Genomic DNA, 20,757 nt, shown 5'->3' with positions numbered 1-20,757 from the left:
TACTAGTAGGTGAACGATGGAAGTAGGATCCAGTTTCACAACTTTTCTCACACTCCCTGAACCATTATTATTGAACCACCCTCTCTCCCACTTAAGTAGATGGTGAAGCGCATACACGTGGGTGTTCTAGACCTGACTAATCCCAGGCTGGACTCCAGAGCAGTCCCTCCCTAAGAGATCTGGGGCAAAGTTCTGAAGCCTAGAGATCCTAAGAACGCCAATATCTTCTTTACTATTCTCCCATTTATTTCTTACAATTATTCAATTTGTACATCTGAACTTTTCAAACTTCCAATATCAGATTAAGTTATTTTTTAAAATATTGTAACACTCTGTTAAAATTGTTGATATGGTTTTTGTCTTGCTGACTATATCTCGACATTTATACTATCCAAAGACCGATACTTGTAGCAAAATAACAAACATCTGAATATATACCACCTCCTTGATGAATGAGCAAGAGTACCAAGGAGACTAAATTCAAAAGTAAAAAACAAACAAACACAACATCTATTTGCTTGAAATTTTGGCAAAATTCTTGCAAAAACTGTTACTTAAATTAAGAAGGAGGTCATGGGTTTGACAAGCTGGTACTATTCAAAATCCATTGGAAAACAATATCTTACAATGTATGCCGACTATTGCTGGCTACATTCTACAAAGTGTTACATGAGAATCACAGGCTCAGGAACTAAATGGCTCTCGTGAACATAGCTATGAAAGAGAATAGAAACAATTAAGAAGATTCTATGATATATATGAGCAAAATAGCCGGCTTCTTCTCAACCCCATAGAGTGGGACATGCATTGCTGAAGACCCTGAGCAACAAAAGTTCAATAAAAAAATTTATTAAATGCAGTGCCACAAGGCAAATAGAAGATGATCCAGGCACATCACCCGGGGAAACATCTCAAGGGAATAAAGGATCTTTGGATAAGGGTAAGGTGAAGGATCAGTTCTACGCATGCCTCAAGAGAGTACCAGCTTGAGAGAAATATGGGGAAAGAGAACATGAAGGGCATCCAAGAAGGAGCTCTTCAAGTCACATGGACCATCAGGAGCCAGATAGATTAGAATCTTAACAATATTTCAGAGAACTATAGGACTAGAACGCCATAATTTCAGAAGTGCTAGCCTTAAAACATATGTCTTAAAATAATTCTTTATCCTACAATCATCCTCAAATTGAGAAAAAAAATGTTCTTTTCCTATATGTTGAACATAGGCTGGAGCAAGTTCCAAACTGCAGGTAATTTGGCCTGTCTCACCACTGTGGAGATTATTTGATAAGGACAATTTTTAACCAAAGATCATGGGCTTTGACTAAATCCTAAGACAAAGAGAATTTGTAATTGTCATTCTAGAGGGTAAAATTTCATTTTTATGAAAGAATGGAACATAACATGTATATTTGGTGACCAGAAAGGTGGACTATGGCAGAGATGAGCTTTTCCCTTTTCCAAGCCACATAAGAAGAGAGCATTTACCAGCTTCTCCTGAAGTTTAATTGGGCTATGAAAGTAGGCTTTGGCAAGGGGTAGAATATCTGTGCAGCCAAGTTTGCTCCATAAGAGCCCACAAGCACCACAGCCCAGTCTCCCTTTGTCCTTGGTTCACTAAGAGGCCGTACTATCTTTAAGAAGACAGCACCAAAAAAAAAACAAGGGAAGGAACCCTCTTTTTAAAGACATTTATTTTCAGCATAAACATCTAAGAAGAGATGTTCAATATACATCAGACTATGACAGGGAGAAGAGATGTTTTATTTTTCTATGTTAAGGAATAAATTTGATGGCTATGTGTTACGGTGGCTAGATGTTATCCCCTTAGTGCAGTATTAAATTTACCTACTGGGTTTAATTAAATTGGTTCACTTGATAACATTTTCTTTCTCCTAAAAGTATTTGAAGGGGAAAAATATTATAAGAAAAGTAATAGAAAAGGCTTGCTGTGAGAAGCCTAATTCCTGTACTCCTTTCATTATTTATGAGATATCAGGAGGTCAATTAACTTCTCTGGGCTACAGTAAGACACATCTGTGAGATGAAACTAATATACCAGTTATAGGCAGAAAGCTAGGCCAAATGGTTTGCTCAAGATTTTCTATGATTTTTGATCTATGATTTTGTGATGTAAGCATTAAGCATTAAAAGTCACTTTAATGAAAATATAAAAGACTTTTATTTTAAACATGTAGTTATTATAAGTTACTTGTCAAAATCTAGCTATCAATGCTGTATAACACGTTTAACTGGTGTTAAAGCACAGCAAACAGTTTCACTGAAAAGGATAACTAACTTATAGTAGTTCATATCTGAGTAAGATGAGGCAGTGTAAGTGACGCTTTCAAAGAATCTATTTTCCAAACTCTGATAGTGTTGTACACATCTCTCCATACCTTTATCCTTCAACAAACAATCTGAGACGATGACATTTATGGGGGACTTTGACTACTTTGTCTGACTAGTCAACTGAGACTCTATTCCTTCTGATGGCTCCCTTTGACATCTATTCATTAATGTTTTGCTTAGGATCTTTTTAATGTTAATGCTGTAATCTGAATGTTCTGTGTTCTCTTAAAATTCATATGCTGAAATATTACTCCACCTGGTGACGGTGACAGAAATTGGGGCTGTTAGGAGGTGCTCAGGGCAGGAGGACAAAAGCTTTATAAATGGGATCAGTGTCCTTACAGCCTTTGTCCAAGGGAGCTTCTTTGCTCCTTCCACTACTAAGGACTCAGGGAGAAGGCATCATTTATAGCTCAGAAAAGCAAGCCCTCACCCATTCCAAATCTGCTAGCAACTTCATCTTTCCAGGCCCCAGAATGATGAGAACTACATTTTTTTTTTATAAACCATACAATTATGAACTTTTGTCATAGCAGCACAGACCAAATAAGATGGTAAAATAATAAAAATTGTCAAATAAAACTAAAACATAAAAAAAAAATCTAAAAATTTTTGGACATATTTAATTACATGTACATAAATAAATTGTGCTAATAAAAGCCTCCAAATTCTTATTAAATAATAGAACAATAATTAAAATTCTTAAACATTTAATGCCACCTTAAAACTTAGAAATCAAGTGGAATTTTCTTTCTTTAAATTAAAATCAAGACTATTGTAGCCCAAATCTAAATAAAGAATATGTAAAACACCTTTTGCTAATAAGTTATCTTTTTCTAATCACTGGGAAGTAGTGGCTAATTGAAGCTAAACATTTAAACTTAAAGCTAAAAACAAAATAAGAAAGACTATAAAACTGATTTGGCCTTCAAATTATTTTTCAACCCTTTCAATCAAAAGTTGTACAAATAATTTTTAACGATTTTATTTCAATAATTTTAGAAAAAGTGTAGCAAAACAGAGAAAGTATGATTCCGATTCTCTATGTGAACTCTGAAATTATTTTGTCACTTCAATTCCATTACATAATAGTAAATCCAAGAATGTTGACTATTTTTTTCAACTCACTAATATAAAGGACAATTTCAATGTAACAGAAACAATTTAATTTGAATTAATTGAGATATTAAAATGTTTCACTAATGTTTATTAGTTAAATTGAATCTATATGAACAATATACTAAAAATGCAAATGCAGTACTATTGAAACCAAGAAGAACATTTACTTAGAAGGCCGTCTTCTCCCCATCTTCTTAGCATTCTATTTACATACAAGCTATTTTGAGGTAAAATAACTTTCCACTCACCAGTGTGGAGGTTTGTGAGGCATCAGCCAAATCCCCCGGGATCTCAGGTGTTCTTGTGTTGTTTGGGATTCTGTGAGGGTTACGGGCTATCGCTTCACACCAGCCCAGCATTTTCTCCTTCCTCTTTTCCCTTTTCAATTTCTGAAATTCTGAAAATAATTTACATTCCCTGAAACAGGTCGTTTATTTTAGTCTTGTTTTGGAAAATAGATATAATTGAAATTAAATCAATAATTTCATGAAATACCAATTTAACATTTTATTTTAATTAGGGATCATGAATAGGAAAATAAGACTATACTATTAATAATATCCTGCAGTTGCAAGACACTGAAAACAGTACACATCTCTTCAGCAGACCTAATATCTTTTAGAGCCCTCTTTGTGGCACTTCTTGTAGATGATAGGAGTTCCTTGCTTTAGGCGCTAGTGTTATTTTCAGGATCTGTTTGCAAAAAGAAGCCCTTACCTTGGAATCTAAGAATAGGCCCAGTTCATGATAATATTTACCAATAATATGTCAAGCTGTAGATCTTATCACATACAGGGATATAGTATCACAGCAGGGAGATGTTGGGACAAAGCATTGGAGATTTTGTTGTGGGGTCAAACAGAGCTAGGTGCTTCAGGTCAATCACTTGACATAGTCTCTTCACACACTCGAGAGAAACTCCTCCTATTGTAGATGGCACCCAGTTTCATAATAAACACTACTTTTTTTACAAATAGGAAGAGAATACTCAAAATATCAATGAAAAGTATAGTGTAGTAAATCATAAGGCAGTAATACGACCATTTATGATCAATTACCGTGGACTATAAATAACTATATGTTCCATCCTGCTCAATAACAGCACAGTACATGTGTTTACATTCGCATCACTGTAAACACACGGGTGAATGCACTGTACCATCAAGGCAAGGTGTCTGTGATGGTACTGGCAATAGGAATTTTCAGGTCCATCATAACCTGACAGAATCACACTATATGTTCAATCCATCCTTCACCAAATATCATGCAGTGTGTATGCATGTCAATGACAAATAAAATTTGGCACAGATTTTCTGTTAAGTACCTTACAGAAGCAGAAAAAAACCAAACATAGACCAGTGATAGAGTAGTTGTTTTAGTTGTGCCATGATTATCTCTCTCAGAAAGTTCTGCCAAGTAGAGAAGGAACAATTTTAGTGCAAGTATAGTAAGTTTAGAATTTTATATTTTAAAAATCCTTATTATTCCATGTGTAGAAAAACTCAACAATGTCTTATATGATTCCAGAAATTTCCATTTGGGAGAATATTTCTGTCTAGAAAAATCATATCAACAAGGACTTTTAAAATAATGGAGAAACATTGTTTCCTTGTAAAGTTTTATAGCCTACTTTTCCACTCCACCAGTCTCAGTAATTAGAAATAGTTTATTACAGGTCTTTAGTTAAATGCATTACACTGTCAATTAAATATCAAAAATAATGTGGAGTAATTATTTTTTCACAGCATCCAAAGCAATTAGCAATCTGGTGGTTTATAACATTTCAGGGATTCCAGATAGCACATTTTAGAGCACTAAGAAAAGAAACAAAGCAAGGCTGCATTGTGGATTGATGAGTTATTACTCTAAATGACAAAATACTCAAGTTAAATGGATCTGAACAATGTAAATAGGGAAATGATAGAAAAGTTTCATAAAAAATAAGTTTAAAATACTGAATGAAATGGCATTCTTAATGAGTGGCAATCTTATATGAATAACTCATTCATTTCAAGTACAAAGAAATGGTGAGAGTACCTTAGAAACAACTGTTTGAATGATCAACAAATTATAAATGCTTGTCCTTTCAAACATATTGCTTGGTATTTTATAAAAGAAATCTTATCTATTCAATACGAAATCTGCATAGCCAACTAATTTGCAATCCACAGAAAGTAAATATTTTTACTCTTACAGCATACACTATCTTGTTATGCATCAGCTTTTAATTGCATTTCTTGAAGTGAGCTAGGAGCAAATGAAAATGAATATCTTTATTCAAAGACAAGGAGTGAAATGATACATAATGACCAAAGCAGTTTAATTAAATATAAACAAAAGTTTCACTTCTAAGTCATTTGCCATTCATTTTAAAAAAGCTCTATCATTTAATATCAACCCAGTGCTTACAACAAAATGTGGAATTTATGATTGAATAAAAACATAATAAAGGAACCAACAAAAATTATGAGAATAGTGTCTAATTTGAGATGTGTTTGTAAAAGCAGCCAAGTTTGTTTCCCATTCAAAGACTGAGAAGTAGCTAGATTTCATTTCTCAGTGTGCTTTGGATGTATAGTGGCAGTGGTCGCTGCGTCATGGTTGTTGTATTTGTACTCAGCAATATCTTGTTTTCTGTTATTGTAAAAACACTCAGATTTTGAATTGCATTTCAGAGCATTTTCTGCAGCATTGATGCTGAAGTAGAGAATCTAGAAACAGAAATGAGGGGTTAACAATGTTGATTGCTGAGCCTCTGTAGACCAGCCTTCTCCCTACACAGTCTTGGAGCACTCCTCATATCTTTAGGTGTAAGAATATACTGCCAGCCAGAAGGGTAGGCAAATTATAAGCATTTGTAATTAACCCTAAAGCACTTTAAACTGTATCATTAGTAATATATCAGAATAGGAAAGTGGTCATTAAGCATTCATGTTAATTGCCATCTAACCATTGAACCAAGTTAATATCAGCTGCAGCAATGAGAAACTTATATAATGATCACAGGAAATTGAGATTTAACTAAGCTTAATTTTTAATATGCTCCTTCAAGCAGATATTTAATTTAATAAATAGGAGCACAGTGAATTCTCCATGGACTAAATTGACAACAAATTAAAATTGGGGAAAAAGTGCAAGGCAATTGGGTGTATCTTATGGAGAATAATTTACTTTTAATTCAGGAAACATTTACTGAACACTGGTTTTGTGCCAGATACTGTGCTTGGAATCATGACTACAGAAACGAAAGAATCCCTGAGCTCAGATCAGGAAGGGGAACAGACAAGTACATTAACTTCCACATATAATAGGATAAGAGCTGTGATAATGGTACAGTGAGCACTAGGAAAACTTTGAGAAAAACATTTAACAACACTGGGCGGAAGAAAATGTGGATTTGGGGAGACTCTCTAAAGAAATAAAATTATAATTAATTGACATGAAAATTTAAATTGTCACTCTTCCAAAGGCTTCTTCCAGGACAAGCTGTGTTGCACAACTTCAGGGGGCATCATTCACACCACAAGCCATGCAAATAACACTTTGCGACAGTGATGTTCTTCACATAAAAACCAAGTGTAGGTGCGTCTGGAACTGTGCATCTTGGCAGTTCAGCCTGGCTGATTTCTCCAAGTGCTTCTTATATACTTATCATAGTTTATTCTATAATCTAATATAAATTAATCTCAAAATAAATTTTTTTCTCAAAGAAAAATGCAGTTGTCTCCTATTTACATCTCTGATTCCTCAACTTCGCCTATTCTATATGATATTAAGCACAGTGGAGTTATGGCACAGGTAAATGTTTCCTCTCCACACACAAGTAATGACTTTACCTTCAAATCTGAGAGTTACAATGACCTTCGCAAATTGGAGGGATTTTTCAATTGGGAAATTTCTGAAGTTTGACTATGTATTTATTTAGGTAGTATGTTGTTGAGAGCTATCTATCAACTATTGGACATGTTCCTCACCACTAAAATAGTAATGAAGGTTTTAGTAATGAAAGAAACAACTTACAAATAGAAGACTGGAGCAATTAGTTATATGAATCATATCTCTGAGATGTAATATTTGTTCCTTGAAAATGTTCTTGTGTGGTGTGTGTGTGTGTGTGTGTGTGTGTGTGCGTGCGTGTGTGCGCACGCACACATGCACGTGTTCTTCTGAACTTGATCTACAGATTCAGTGCACTTCTTAGCAGCTTTTCTCTAAACATTGTGTTATGGCTTGTATCTGGATATCCCCCCAAAGCCTTGTGTGCTCATAGCGGCTTTTCAGAGGAGACTGGATCTAGGGTGTGTGAATGTCGATTAACGACATGGTGACTGGATTAGTCCATTGATTGGTTTAGCATTGTTCTGGTGTGGATCCACCCTGGGTGTGGATGGCACCAAATAATAGGCTTGCAGTTTGAATGCAATATGGAAGGATGGAAAAGAAGGTAAGCTTTCCGCTTGCTGCTTCCTCCTTTCTGCCTGCCACATTATGAAATGTTTTTTGTCTGTGATGCCCTTCTGCCATGACATCCTGACTTGAAGCCAACTGACTATGGTATGAAACTTCTACAAACTGTCAGCTGAAATCAACCTTTTCTTCTTCACCTTTGGGTGTTGGGTATTATGTCTCAGCAATGAGAAAAGCAACTAAGACATGGAAAAACATTCTCAAAGTTTATGTGGGAAAGCAAAATACTAAAGTAGTCAACACAATACTGAAAAAAAAAAAACCAAATTGGAAGGCACACAGAATCTAGTTTCAAAACTTACTACAAAGTATAGGGATCAAGAAAATATAGTACTAAGAAAAGAATAAATATATTACACAATGAAAAGTAATAGAAAGTCCATAGTAGATTCATAGTCAATTCATCTTTGATAAAGGAACACACAGTATAATGTCTTCATGAAGAAGAAGGAGGAGGAGGAGGAAGAGGAGAAGAAAATGAAGAAGAGAAGCTGGGGATTTAGCTCAGCGGTGTGGTGGCCTGCCTGGCAAGCACAAGGACTTGAGTTCGATCCCCGGTACCAAAAAAAAAAAAAAAAAAAAAAAAAAAAAAAAAGGAAGAGGGAAAAAAAAAAAAAAAAAAAAAAAAAAAAAAAAAAAGAGGAAGAGGAGGAATAAGAAGTACTCAGACAGACTTTGCATTTTTCATAAAATTAAATTCAAAATGTAGCATAGACCTATAAGTATTGAAAAACCAAAAAAAATCTAGAAGAAAACAGGAGAAAATAAAGATAATCTTAGGTTCAGCAATAAAACATTGGATATAGCATTAAAATAATGATCTGTGAAAGAAAAAATGGCAAGTTGGAATTTTGTTAGAATTGTAAGTTTCTGCTCTATGAAAGACTCTTGAGAGAATGAAAAGATTTGAGACCTGCCTGGGCTACATAGTGAGTTCCAGGTCGGTTTCAACTACATAGTGAGACCCTGTCTCAAAATAAATAAATAAATAAACAAATAAACTAAAAGAGCCGCGTGTGGTGGCACATGCCTGTAATCCCAGCATCAGAAGGCTGAGGCAGGAGAATTGCTGTGAGTTCAAGACCCGCCTGGGCTACATAGTGAGTTCAAGGTCAGTCTCAACTACATAGTGAGACCATATCTCTAGCAAACAAAAACACAATAAATAAATAAATAAAGAGAATGAAAAGATAAGGCACAATCTGGAAGAAAATATTTCCAACATGCATATGAGATAAAGACTAATATAAAAAACACACAAAAATTCTTAAGATTTAACAGCAATAATGGGCAAATTATCTCAACAAGAAAGATGTAAGTATAGGAAAAGATGCCCAACATTATATGTCTTCAGATGACTGCAAATTAAGATAACATGATATAATTACACGCCTACTATAATGGCTAATGGCTAATGTCAAACAAACTGATGTTATCCAAAACTGGCAAGGATGTAAAGTAGCAGAACTCTGGTCCATTGCTTTTGAAAATACACTGTGGTACAGCCCCTTTGGAAGACAGTGTGGTAGTTTCTTACAAAAATAAATGTGGTCTAACTGTATAATCTAGTAACTATTTTCATCATTGCTATGTAATTTTAAGATTTATGTCTCACAAAATCTTACACATATACTTTTATAGCAGTTTTATTCATAATCACCGAAAATTTAGAAGCCCCAAAGATGTCCTTCAGTAGAAGAGTGGATAAAAGATTGTGTTACATTTATATAACTACAAATTATTGATGAATGAGTAGAAATGAGTTATCAAACTACAAAAGCATGAACATTAAATGCATATCATTGTATTCAATAAGCCAGACTGAAAGCAGCTACTTTCTGCTTGATTCCAATTACATGATATTCTTGAAAAAGCAATGCTGAAGCAACAATAAATGATCAGTAATAAGATAGTGATACTATTTTGTATGATATTGGAAGATACATTACCGTCTATATTTAGAAAACTCTATAGAACTTCACAGGTCAAAGATTTAAATTTACAGGTGCAAATTAAAGTAACATTTAAGAGGTTGAGGATTCCAGGATAAAATGCAGACTGTGAAAAATACAATCTGAATATATTACAAATGAATAGAACAACCTCACTAGAGAGAGTAAGGGAAAATGTGCTGATTTAAGTACACTTAGAACAGAGTGGAATCTGTAAGGTTAGAACAAAAGATATTATATGTAAAAGTACTGTGCTAAAATTCATAAAATTGTTCCCCATGGAGTTAAGGGTTAAAAACTGATACTTCTGTTAGTAATATATGTAAATGAACAATTAAAGTAAATGTTTGATAGTGAGGGCCATGTTTTCCAAAGGTAGAGAGGGAGGTTACAATCAGCAAGCAGAGAAGGCATATGCTATGTAGTAAGCGATCAGGGATGGAGGCTTCCCAAGAAACTCATTTTGAAGCTTCATACAGATATAAATGATTGTAATTATTTATAAAGGTATGTATTTACCTGGGATTCTATACATATATGGTTTCCCTTGTTTTGTCAGTGGATGAGAATGAGAAGCAATGAAACCCCACTACCAATGAAAATACTTAAAGAGCAGAACTTGGTTTCCAATGTTATTTTCCAATAAAGGAAACCAGAGTTGCTTAGATGAATGGTTACTAGTAAGACGTGGGCAAGAAGAATAAAAGATGAGTCTGGAAAAACTCATAGTGGTAAAAAGTAAGGAACTTCTGAAAAGAAATTCAAAACAAATAAGATACAAATCAAATCAAATGTAAGGTATATCTCAGAAGGATGCAGAAGTCAGATAAAACAGTTCCTAATGTCCAAAGCTTGAACAATTTGAAAAGCAAAATGAAGTAGAAGTAGATTATAATCCAAAATGTAAGACAAATATCCATGAGTCTACACAGATACAATGAATAAGCCAGGAAAGAAATAAATGGAGGAGAATAGACAAATATTTTGTACAAAATTAAAAATCGTTTGTAGAGCAAGTGGACATCCAAATGCAGAATGACATCCATCCCCAAAAGCAGAGGCAGGGGGAGCTAGTGTAGCTCAGTGGTAGAATGCTGGTCTGGCCTGTGTGAGGTCCTAGGTTTGATGTTCAGTACAGCAAAAACAAACAAACAAACATGATGTAGAGGGGGAACAACACTTTCATTCCATTGTAGAATGAACCTGGTAACTTCCTTTCAAAGAGCCATAAACAGAGAGATGGAAAAGGAGGGCAAATTTCCAGGGGAAAAAGCCGACAAACTCTACCTCAGCCAGTTGACCAGCTGTGATGTCATTATTTATAGTGTGATGAAGTGGTAATCTAACTTCGGGGACTCCCTCCTCCAAAGTATAACTCCAGAATAATTATCAGCAGTGTAAGAAGTCATAACAATCAAATGTAAAGTGTACTGGATGGCAGACTAGAAAATGTCATTAGGGAAAATTTCATTTGGTAAAAATGGAAGATATCTGGATAAGGTATGGACTTTAGCTAATAATTCATCAGAAGTATTATTCAGTGTAATAATAATTGTTCCACTAGCTATAGTAGACTTACCATAAAACATAAGATAATAATAGCGAAAAAGTGAAGGTTATATGGGAACTCCATGCATTATGTTTGCAATTTTTCTGTAAACCTAAAACACTTCTAAAATAAAAATATTATTTTAAAAATGTAATATGGATACTATTTTTCAGGTCTGTGGGAACTGTATTTCCGCATACAGTTCCAAGCAATAACCAATAAAATGAACACACCCATGACTAGTGATTTAATAACTCTAATAAATTGTTCTAAATTATATAGTTCAGGCATTTATTATAGAAAATATGGAAGATGAAGTAAGAAATTTTGAATGGAGATATTTTATATCTCAGGAGGCTGGCAGAATAGTTCATATTATATCAGGGACACAAAAGTTGTCAAATTAATTTTTTTCAAACTTTCCTGCAAAATCACCACCTGTGGATTAATGAAGCCAGCTTCCACTCCAGTCTGTCTTAGAAAGTGGACATGTGTTGAAAACGAGGAATTCCTAAATTTTAAAATAATACCTTTGAAAGATACATTGTGTTATGTGCATGAGACATGTACATTTTCTCAATATTCAATTTGTCATTGGTATGAAATTGTGAATTTATAAGATGGGCTAAAATGTGTTTCTTGAGTAATTCTTTACAGGTGTACTTCAAATTATCTCAGTAAAATATGGTTTTCCGGATTTTTCCATTGTGAACTTTGTCTTTAAAAATTTAACAAAGCCTTGAATTAATGGTAAGTATACTTTTCATACATATTTCTTGAAAAAAATCCATTACCACAGGGATTTAAGTTTTGATTATAACTAATTTGTACTCTAATTCATCTCAGAATTTATGTCCTATATGTTAAAAGTTATTGGATTGTCAATTATACAATATGAATCTTTTTAAACTTTTAGTTTTTCACACCAAAGAAACTATTTGGTATTTACACATGTGAAATAGGAAGAAAAGGGCTAAAGGTATATGGGAAAGGAAATAAGGGAAAAGAAAAAAATATGAGAAAATGAAAAAATGGAAAAAAAGTTTCTGTAAATAGGAAAGGGTGGAGCGGTGAAGGGAGGGCAGGGGTATGGGGAAAAAATGAGAAGCAAGATCTGTCATGTAAAAGTATAAGATCCGAAACACAAATGTAACTGTACTGTATACTTAAAAAGTATCAATAAACTCAATGAGACAAAAAAGTTTTTGAAGTGTTTTGCATAAAACTTTCTAATGTATAGTATTTATCTTTGAATTGAACCAAACCTTAAAGTATGGTTTCCAGGAAGACCAGTTTCCTTTCTGTCGGAGAAATGACACTTTTGTGCATTTTGAGTTGATTTAAGGTAACTGTGTCTCTCATTGCATGTGGAAAACTTATGAAAAGCTACAGTTTTATAATAGATAAGTGTGAATGAATATTTAAATCAAATATTTTATATACCTGTCATTGTTCCATTTAAAGCCATAACATTTGGGTTATTTCATTATTTAATGTAAATATAAGGTCTACATGGTTAACACTTGAAAAATGTATGAAAATGTAAATACAGACTTGCCTATATATCTAGGTTTATTTTAAGGACTTCTGTCTTTTAAATTAAAGCAGTATTTTTTTCCCAATAAGTTTTGCAAAACCCTTAACATTAAAAAATATGTACAACTCCCCTCTATTTTGCCCATATTAAGATTTTTTTGGACTGGCCAGAGTTTTAGCTCAGTGGTTCCGCAGCCTTCCTCATAAGTGCAAGGTCCTGATTTCAATCCCTGGTTATATATCTCCATCATATTTTACTTTTCTCATATTAACAACTGAAATTTCTACTTAATTTTAAATAATCAAAAAGGTATCTTATATTTTTATCTTTTTGACACTATAACTCTTCTAAAGGACAGTGTATTTCATTAATTTGGCCCTCTGTGGAACTCAGAAGTTAACTAACAATATAATTAAATATTTCCAATGATTTTAGCATATATTTTTATACACTTAGTGTAATCATGAGCATTTCTTAATGTTTGAATATAATCAACTCTTTTTATACATTTTTCACCTATTTTTAACTTGATGCTCCAAATAAATCTTCCTTGAAGCATTTCTGAAAAAAGTACGCAAAATGTATTTGGATAAATACATTTCTAAGCTGGTATATACCAAGTTAGTAAGCATTAGTACTCATTCATAATAAATATCCCTCCTCCCATTTTATCTAGTCTTTAACTCATGGTATTTATTTAAAATGAAGAAAAATAATTCCAGTGTGTCATTATTGTATGTAAAATATATATTATATTTTTGTATAGCATGTCATTATCTTTTCCAAATTTTTTGTTAGATAGCTACTAATAGGTGTCATAGATATAAATTTTGTAAAAATTTTTTGTAACACTTCACATGTGGAGACATACTTATGGATTGCTTTCCCTATGTGAGTAAACACACAATCATATCCATACTAAATGGAATTTACTTATTTTGGAAATAAAATTATCATGTATGATCTAATCAGAACTATATTCCACTGGCACAAATATAATGAATGTAGTTCTGCCTTTGTATACTTGATCACCTTTCATCACTGACATATTATTTGAAAAATTACTAAGATACTGACAGCCAAGATGTTTTTCCTTTTGCAGTAGGTTTACACATTGCTCTGCCATATCCAGAAATGATTTTGTCCAAAGTCCTCAAATGTTGACATCATTATTCACTAATATCTAGGTTTGAAATATTACACTTTAAATAATTACAAGCCAGCAACTAAACTTTAAAGTGATAAAAAGTCATACCAACACTTTTTGACTTCCTTTTTGCCCTGAGAGACCGATTCTTCTGCTAAATTGTCTCACCTCCTCTTCCACACTCATCTCTGTGACTTTTCTTCCCTCCTCTCACACTTCAGTCACGTTATTCAGAGCAGCTTCTTCATCAACAATGTCTTGTCCACATTGTCTTATCTCATTATGTACCTACTTCCCTGCCATGTTAACTTGGTATTTATTTATTCCATCATCAGTATTCCACGTGTGTTCTATTAGTCTCTTTAACTACATTGAGTGTATTCCAAAAAAGAGACACAGGTGTTTGTAAATTGGTCTCTTACATTCACAAGACCAAGAACAGAATAATAGCACTCAATAACAACAACATTTAACATTAAAATATAAAACATCAATCTCAAAATAGAAAGCTGAAGAAATTTCTAAAAAAATATTTTTCTCATATTAATGAAAACCAAAAAAACATAGTTTATGGCACAATTTTTAACACTGCCTACATGAAAAATGTAAAAGTTTATTATATAACATAAAATTAAGATAATAATGAAGAAAGGTATGTTGTGGAGATATGAAAAAACTGCAAACTCTGAATACAAATGAAATGTTGGCACCAAAGCAGTGCATATGATAAATTACAGAAAACTATTCAACAGTTGATTTAAAAAGAGAAAAACAAAACATAATTGGAAAGTTTCCAAAATTCTGAGCATTTGCAGACTTCTAGTTTCATCTCAAAAGAATTATATATGTATATTATATATATTTTATATACATATATATTTCTCTCTCTCTCATCTGTACACACACACTCATCCATACAAATGTGTCCTTTGCAACTAATTCTATGGGAAATAAATTTGCATATGTGAATAGTAACTTTTAGAAAAGAATCTTGATAAATTTGACATTTAAAATTTATTCTGTTTTATTGTGGAGAAAAAAAGTTGAACTGGTGATTAAAAAAAGGAACTTTTGGACACAATAAAATAAAAAGAATTCTGCTGGACTTCACATCTTACCAAAGTAGAGTTCAACCAAGCTCTTGCCCCAGACTCAGACCTTGGCAGCAGACCAGTAATAAGTTGAACTTCCTGGAGCTGTCCTACAGCTCTCCTGCCAGCTGCTTGACCTCAGCAGCAGACCAGTAGGAGGCAAAGCCTGCCTGCAGCCCCCTACAGCCCAGAGCCACCCCTCAAACTTCTGGCTTCCTGGATGTGCTGGTGCGTAGATTCACACCACAGAAGCACAGGGGGGTCATAGGCCATTGCCCTGAGCTCTAAATTTGATTTTGATTTAATATACAGTTAAAGGTGATAGATTTATAACTACACAAATTTTCATTTTCTGTGCTTGATGTTTTTTGTGTTGCTGATTGTATCACTTGGGCTAAGATGTTGAGAATGATTTAATCAGTTGTCCTGCCTGGTATAATGAAAAAGAGATTGCCTCAGAGTCACTAGAGACTCAAAACCTAAAAACGAGCTATAACAGGAAGATTGAAGTATTAACCCAGGTATCAAACCAAGGACAGTACAAACAAAATAAAAATGGGAGGACATTCAAATAAAGCTCAAGCACAAACACAGACTTCCAGCTTCCCAAAGGCAAATTCTGGGGGAAATGAGGTGGAAAAATTAGATAATATACCACCTGGAAACCCTGAATAGATAGCACAGGAACTAACAAAACAGATGAATGAGGCTCTAGAAAAATTCAAAGCAAATAATTTTCCAGATAACTACAGAGATGGTGAGCAGAATGAATGACATGATTAGAGGCTAGAACAAAAATAGATAAAAAATACACGAGCTCAGGGCCATGATAGAAGCCATGAATGCCCAGCATAGGAAAGAAATGGAATCCATGAAACAGATTAGAACAGATATCCAGGAGATTATAAACTTTATTGAATGTTTATATAACAGACTAAGCCAATCTGAAGACAGGATATCAAATATAGTGACAGGATGGAGATCAGTGACCATGAAAATAAAGATCTCTTTTAAAAAGCAAGAGAACATGAGAAAGCAATCCAACAACTCTTAGATGATGCAAAGAAGAATAATATGATTGATAGGAGTCCATGAAAAAGTAGGAGAAAGTACAAATGACATTAAAAAAACATGTTCACAGAATTAATGACAGAAAACTTCCCAAATAGAGCAAAAGAATTTGACATATAGATAAGTGAGGCATATAGCACTCCAACTAGCCATGATCAAAAAACATCTAGAGATATACATATAGTAATCAAGACCCTGGAAACCCAACAGAAGAAAAAAATACTACAAGCAGTTAGAGTAAAGGAACAAGTCACATGAAAAGGAAAGTCCATCAGAATCACAGCAGACTTTTCAACACAAACCCTCAAGTCAAGGAGAGCCTGGAATGAGGTATTTCATGCCCTACAAAAAATCAACCTCCAACCTAGACGGATGTATCCTGCAAAGCTGTATTTCAAAATTGATGGGGATATAAGATACTTCCATGACAAAGAACACCTGAGAAACTACATGAATACAAAACCAGGACTCCAAACAACTTTAAATAATATCCTAGAAAAAGACAATGAAGAGTACAACTCCATGAGGCCCAACAGAGCAAATCCAGCAGGCAAGGCAAGAAATTAAAGGGGGAAAAAATTAAAAAGACCTAACAAAAGGATAATAACATGATGATGAGAAGTCAATACGTATCACTTATAACCATCAATGTTAATGGCTTCAATTCACCAATCAGAAGAAATCGACCGGCAGAATAGACTAAGAAGCAAAATCCAACAATATGCTGTATACAAGAAACGCACCTAGCTCAAAGAGAAACTCATAAACTGAAAATAAAAGATGGAAAAACAGTTCTCCATGCAACAGGAGCCTGCAAAAAGCCGGGGTAGATATCTTATTTGCAGACAAAATAAATTTCAAATATAAACTAATTAAGAGCCAAGAGGAAGAAATAAAAATCATAAATATATATGCACCAAATACTAATGCCCCCAGCTATATAAAACACATATTAAGGAACATAAAATCTGTCTTTCAAAGAATTATTTTTCAATTATTTTCCTAAATTTCAGTATTGTATTCAAATAGCCTAGTGGTTGCAAATGAGTATTGTCATTAAGATTCATCTGGAACATTTTCCAATTGAAAATCTTTACCATTTAAACAAATCCTATTTTCCATTACTTTTGCCTTTGTCTAAATACATTTTAGATATGCTAAACATCTTAAAACAAAAGGTAGATATTGCATTTCTGACAGCATCCAAGATTTTTGTTTGATTTTATGTAAATTATTGACATATTTTCATAGTGTTTTATGTACTCCAGAAGAGATTATTTAAAATTAATTAATTCATATGAAAAACATTCCAAAGTGAACTTCTTCCCTGATTTCTGTCAGTTACCCCACACTCTGGTGAAACAAAATGGAATAAATGAAAGGAACTGTCAGTCTAGAGCCAGTCTAGAGCTGTTGAAGTGCAGAGAAACCATAGAAGGATTAAAGTGGCTTCAAACTAAATGAAACAATGCATGGAGTGTAATTCATGAGCTTTCACAGGTGAAACATAAATTGCTTTTTTTTTCTTTCTATTGTGGTGTGATTCATAATCATATTTTGGAGAGTTGATGCAAAATAGCAGAGCTTTTTATGTGGTGTGGCCTAATGAGGGTGTGTTAATGAAAAATCTAGCTGGGGAAAAGCAATTGGTCTGGGTAGATTACAATTTCTAATTGGTATTATGCCTCAGACAATCTATACTTACTAAGTACCCTCTTGTTCCTGATTTTACAGAGCAGTCACTCAGAGAACTTTATACAAATCCTTCCTCTCTACAGAACTCCATATTAAAAAGGATAGACAGTGAAAGGCAGAATAAAAAAATGAATTCCATGTAGAAAGCCATGCACATTCAAAATAAATGTTATATATGACAGGATATGCACTTGATATGTGCATTTTCATTATATAAAAATTATATGCTTATTTCTTTATTACATAGTTCTTTATAAGACACCTGTGTTTATTAATATTTGAGCCCAGGAAGTCCTTGTTCATGAATAATCCAAAATCAAGTGCCAGGAAAAGTTTGTTTTACACTGTTTATTAAGAGTACTATATTCATGCTTTATAAAATTGAAAATAATTGAATGTTATTAGCCAAGGAAAGCAAAATTTATTATTGGAAATTTTAATTTATTTAGTCAACAAGCATATTAAAATATTTGAATAAACTGAAAAGAAAAAATTTAAGAAAAATAATATAGTACAATCACCTATTGATAGGACTAGAATTTTTTTATTAGACATAATAAATATGTCAGCATAAATGACATTTAATTTAAATTCAAAATAATTCTAGGTGTTTTTATATCACTGTGCCAATCCTTTTGTCTATGAAAAGTAAATATTTTCTGGAACTCTCTGAGCAATTATGTTATCTTGAGTTGACACTGCATTGCCTGCCCAAAGGGAAGATGATGAAAACACTTGATTTGAATAAAATGCCAATGAACACTTAATATTTAATTTAAATCTGCACAAGTGGACTCTTGAAAATGGTAAATCTGAACCTATAATAGAAGATGAAAGCAGACTCTGGAGAGTAAATCTAAGATAAAAGCTCTCAGCAAAGAATTATTTAATGTGAGAAATATTTTTAAATCATGCTTTCTCTCCAGTAAATAGTTGTAATAAGAAAAATTATTTATATTTCAGCAAAGGTTATTTTGTAGTAAAGCTATAGTATTTTTATGTAGAAGATCAATATGGTCAGCTATGAGATTCATTGATTCAAGGAGAGGTGTTTTCACCAAATAATCCATACTTTACTTGCATGATAATCAATATATGCTGTGTCAGAATACCACTTAGCATACATAATTATATGCTTCGATATTTCTCAATATTTACTTAGAAATAATAAAGTCATACTGGGGCGACAAAACTCACTAGAAATTGGAAAATAATCAGGTTCTTTAAGATTTCGCAATAGCTGGTGAACTTTCTATCAGATAGAAAAAAATTGGAATTGTCAGGAAAATTCTGCTTTAAGCTTCATATCAAGCTAATTCCTAGCTCACAGAGCCATTAGTGGTGGATGTAGTGTGTGGAGGAGAGAGGACCATGTAAGTGCTCAAGATGGAAACCTGTTAGAAATTGCGTTGATCCGTTGATCCTTATTTACCTGCAAATCCAAACCTTCTAGGCCCCTGGCCATTGGCCACTGATGCACATCAGAGTTCCAAGCTTCCCCTGCTATGGCCACATTTCCTGAGAAAACGGTGGTTATGTCAGCCTACTTTGAAAGAGCTGGGCTTTCCCCAGAGCGGTGCTTTGGCATCCCTCCCTCGGGCGCCTCCTGGTGGGGCTGTATCTATATGACAGCTCTGCGTCCGCTGACAATGAGATCCCCTGAGCGCTGTCTTTCGAGGCCACGCTCTCTCTGTGCTTGTCACAACCTAGAAGTGTGTGTGGGTTAATGTGAACTGGGAAACTCACATCAGTGAGAGACACAAAATATAAAAAGAACAAGAACGAATTTTTATCTCTTTGCTTTGTTCATGGAGAGTTCTGAGGCACAGCAGTTCTGCGTGCTCTATCTGGACATATCCTCTTTGTCCAAGAAAACTGGCCAAGTTTTCTTGTGCAGCAGAGCACATAGATCTTTTGGGGTTTTTTTCCCCTCATGCCTGTTACTCTGGAAATAGAGCCCTAAAAAGTCATTAGCATATTCTCTTGCTTCTGCCTCTGTTTTTCTATGCTGCCTGGGTTAGAACAGTAACTGGAATATGAATATTAGTTTAATTCTTATTATAAATATTAAATGCGATTTAACAAGCATTGCCTTCAATGTCACAGACATTTAAAGTTTATAAACATAAATATCAGCTAGGCTGAGTTGTTATGGAGACCTTAAATCTACCTAAAGAGATAAATAAAAATGTAAATCTATCTGAATTAGGGTTATATTCAAAGTGCATAACAGCCAGGATGCCACAGGGCCGGATCAGTTGTGACAGACATTGCCCTTGCGGTTGCTGGATTATCAGAAGTGCCAAGGCATCCAGGGGGCAAAAGTGCACTCAGAAAGGTAAGGCCTGCGTTATTTTTCTGTTGATGTAGAAGTACTACAATATAAAAGCATCTGGTATAGTAGTTCTAGCATATAGCAATTGAATATCAGCTCTTCCCACAAAATACTGCAAGTCCCAAAGAGGCATGAACGCAATAACGTTCAAGTGATTGAGATTTTTATTAGTGTGGCACAAAGTTACAATGTTATGTTATTGTTCCCACCCTCACTTGGTTTTCGTGCACTTTTATTGAAGTTTAAATTTTTTGGTAACAACAGAAAGTCAGGATGAAAAGTTAAGTTAACTGGGCCAGGGATATAGCTCAGTGGTTCCACTGCACACTTCACAAATGCAAGGTCCTGAGTTTGATCCCCAGTACAGACAAACAAAAAAGTTAAATTAACTAACTATATATATTAAAAAATTACCTATCTATCTATCTATTTACATATATAT

The 20,757-nt window shown here is 33.8% G+C and overlaps 1 protein-coding gene across 3 annotated transcripts in view; it reads right to left on the bottom strand.

The window, feature by feature from the left end:
* Marchf1 (membrane associated ring-CH-type finger 1) overlaps nt 1-20,757 on the bottom strand; it is a 968,384-nt gene that overhangs the window by 276,104 nt on the left and 671,523 nt on the right. The window contains exon 1 of one of the 3 annotated variants that reach the window (XM_010629874.2): nt 3,720-3,864. The exons of the other annotated variants lie outside the window; for them this stretch is intronic. Coding sequence (XP_010628176.1) covers nt 3,720-3,830 — 111 coding nt within the window. The 5' untranslated portion in view covers nt 3,831-3,864. Of the gene's footprint in view, nt 1-3,719; nt 3,865-20,757 lie in introns of those variants that run through there. 3 annotated transcript variants of the gene reach the window in all.

The sequence above is a fragment of the Fukomys damarensis genome, unplaced genomic scaffold (assembly GCF_012274545.1).
Source record: "Fukomys damarensis isolate Sample0158 unplaced genomic scaffold, DMR_v1.0_HiC HiC_scaffold_18, whole genome shotgun sequence".
NCBI lineage: Eukaryota > Metazoa > Chordata > Mammalia > Rodentia > Bathyergidae > Fukomys > Fukomys damarensis.
The sequence above is the reverse complement of the archived record's forward strand: the minus strand, read 5'-3'. Positions and strand labels throughout refer to the sequence as shown.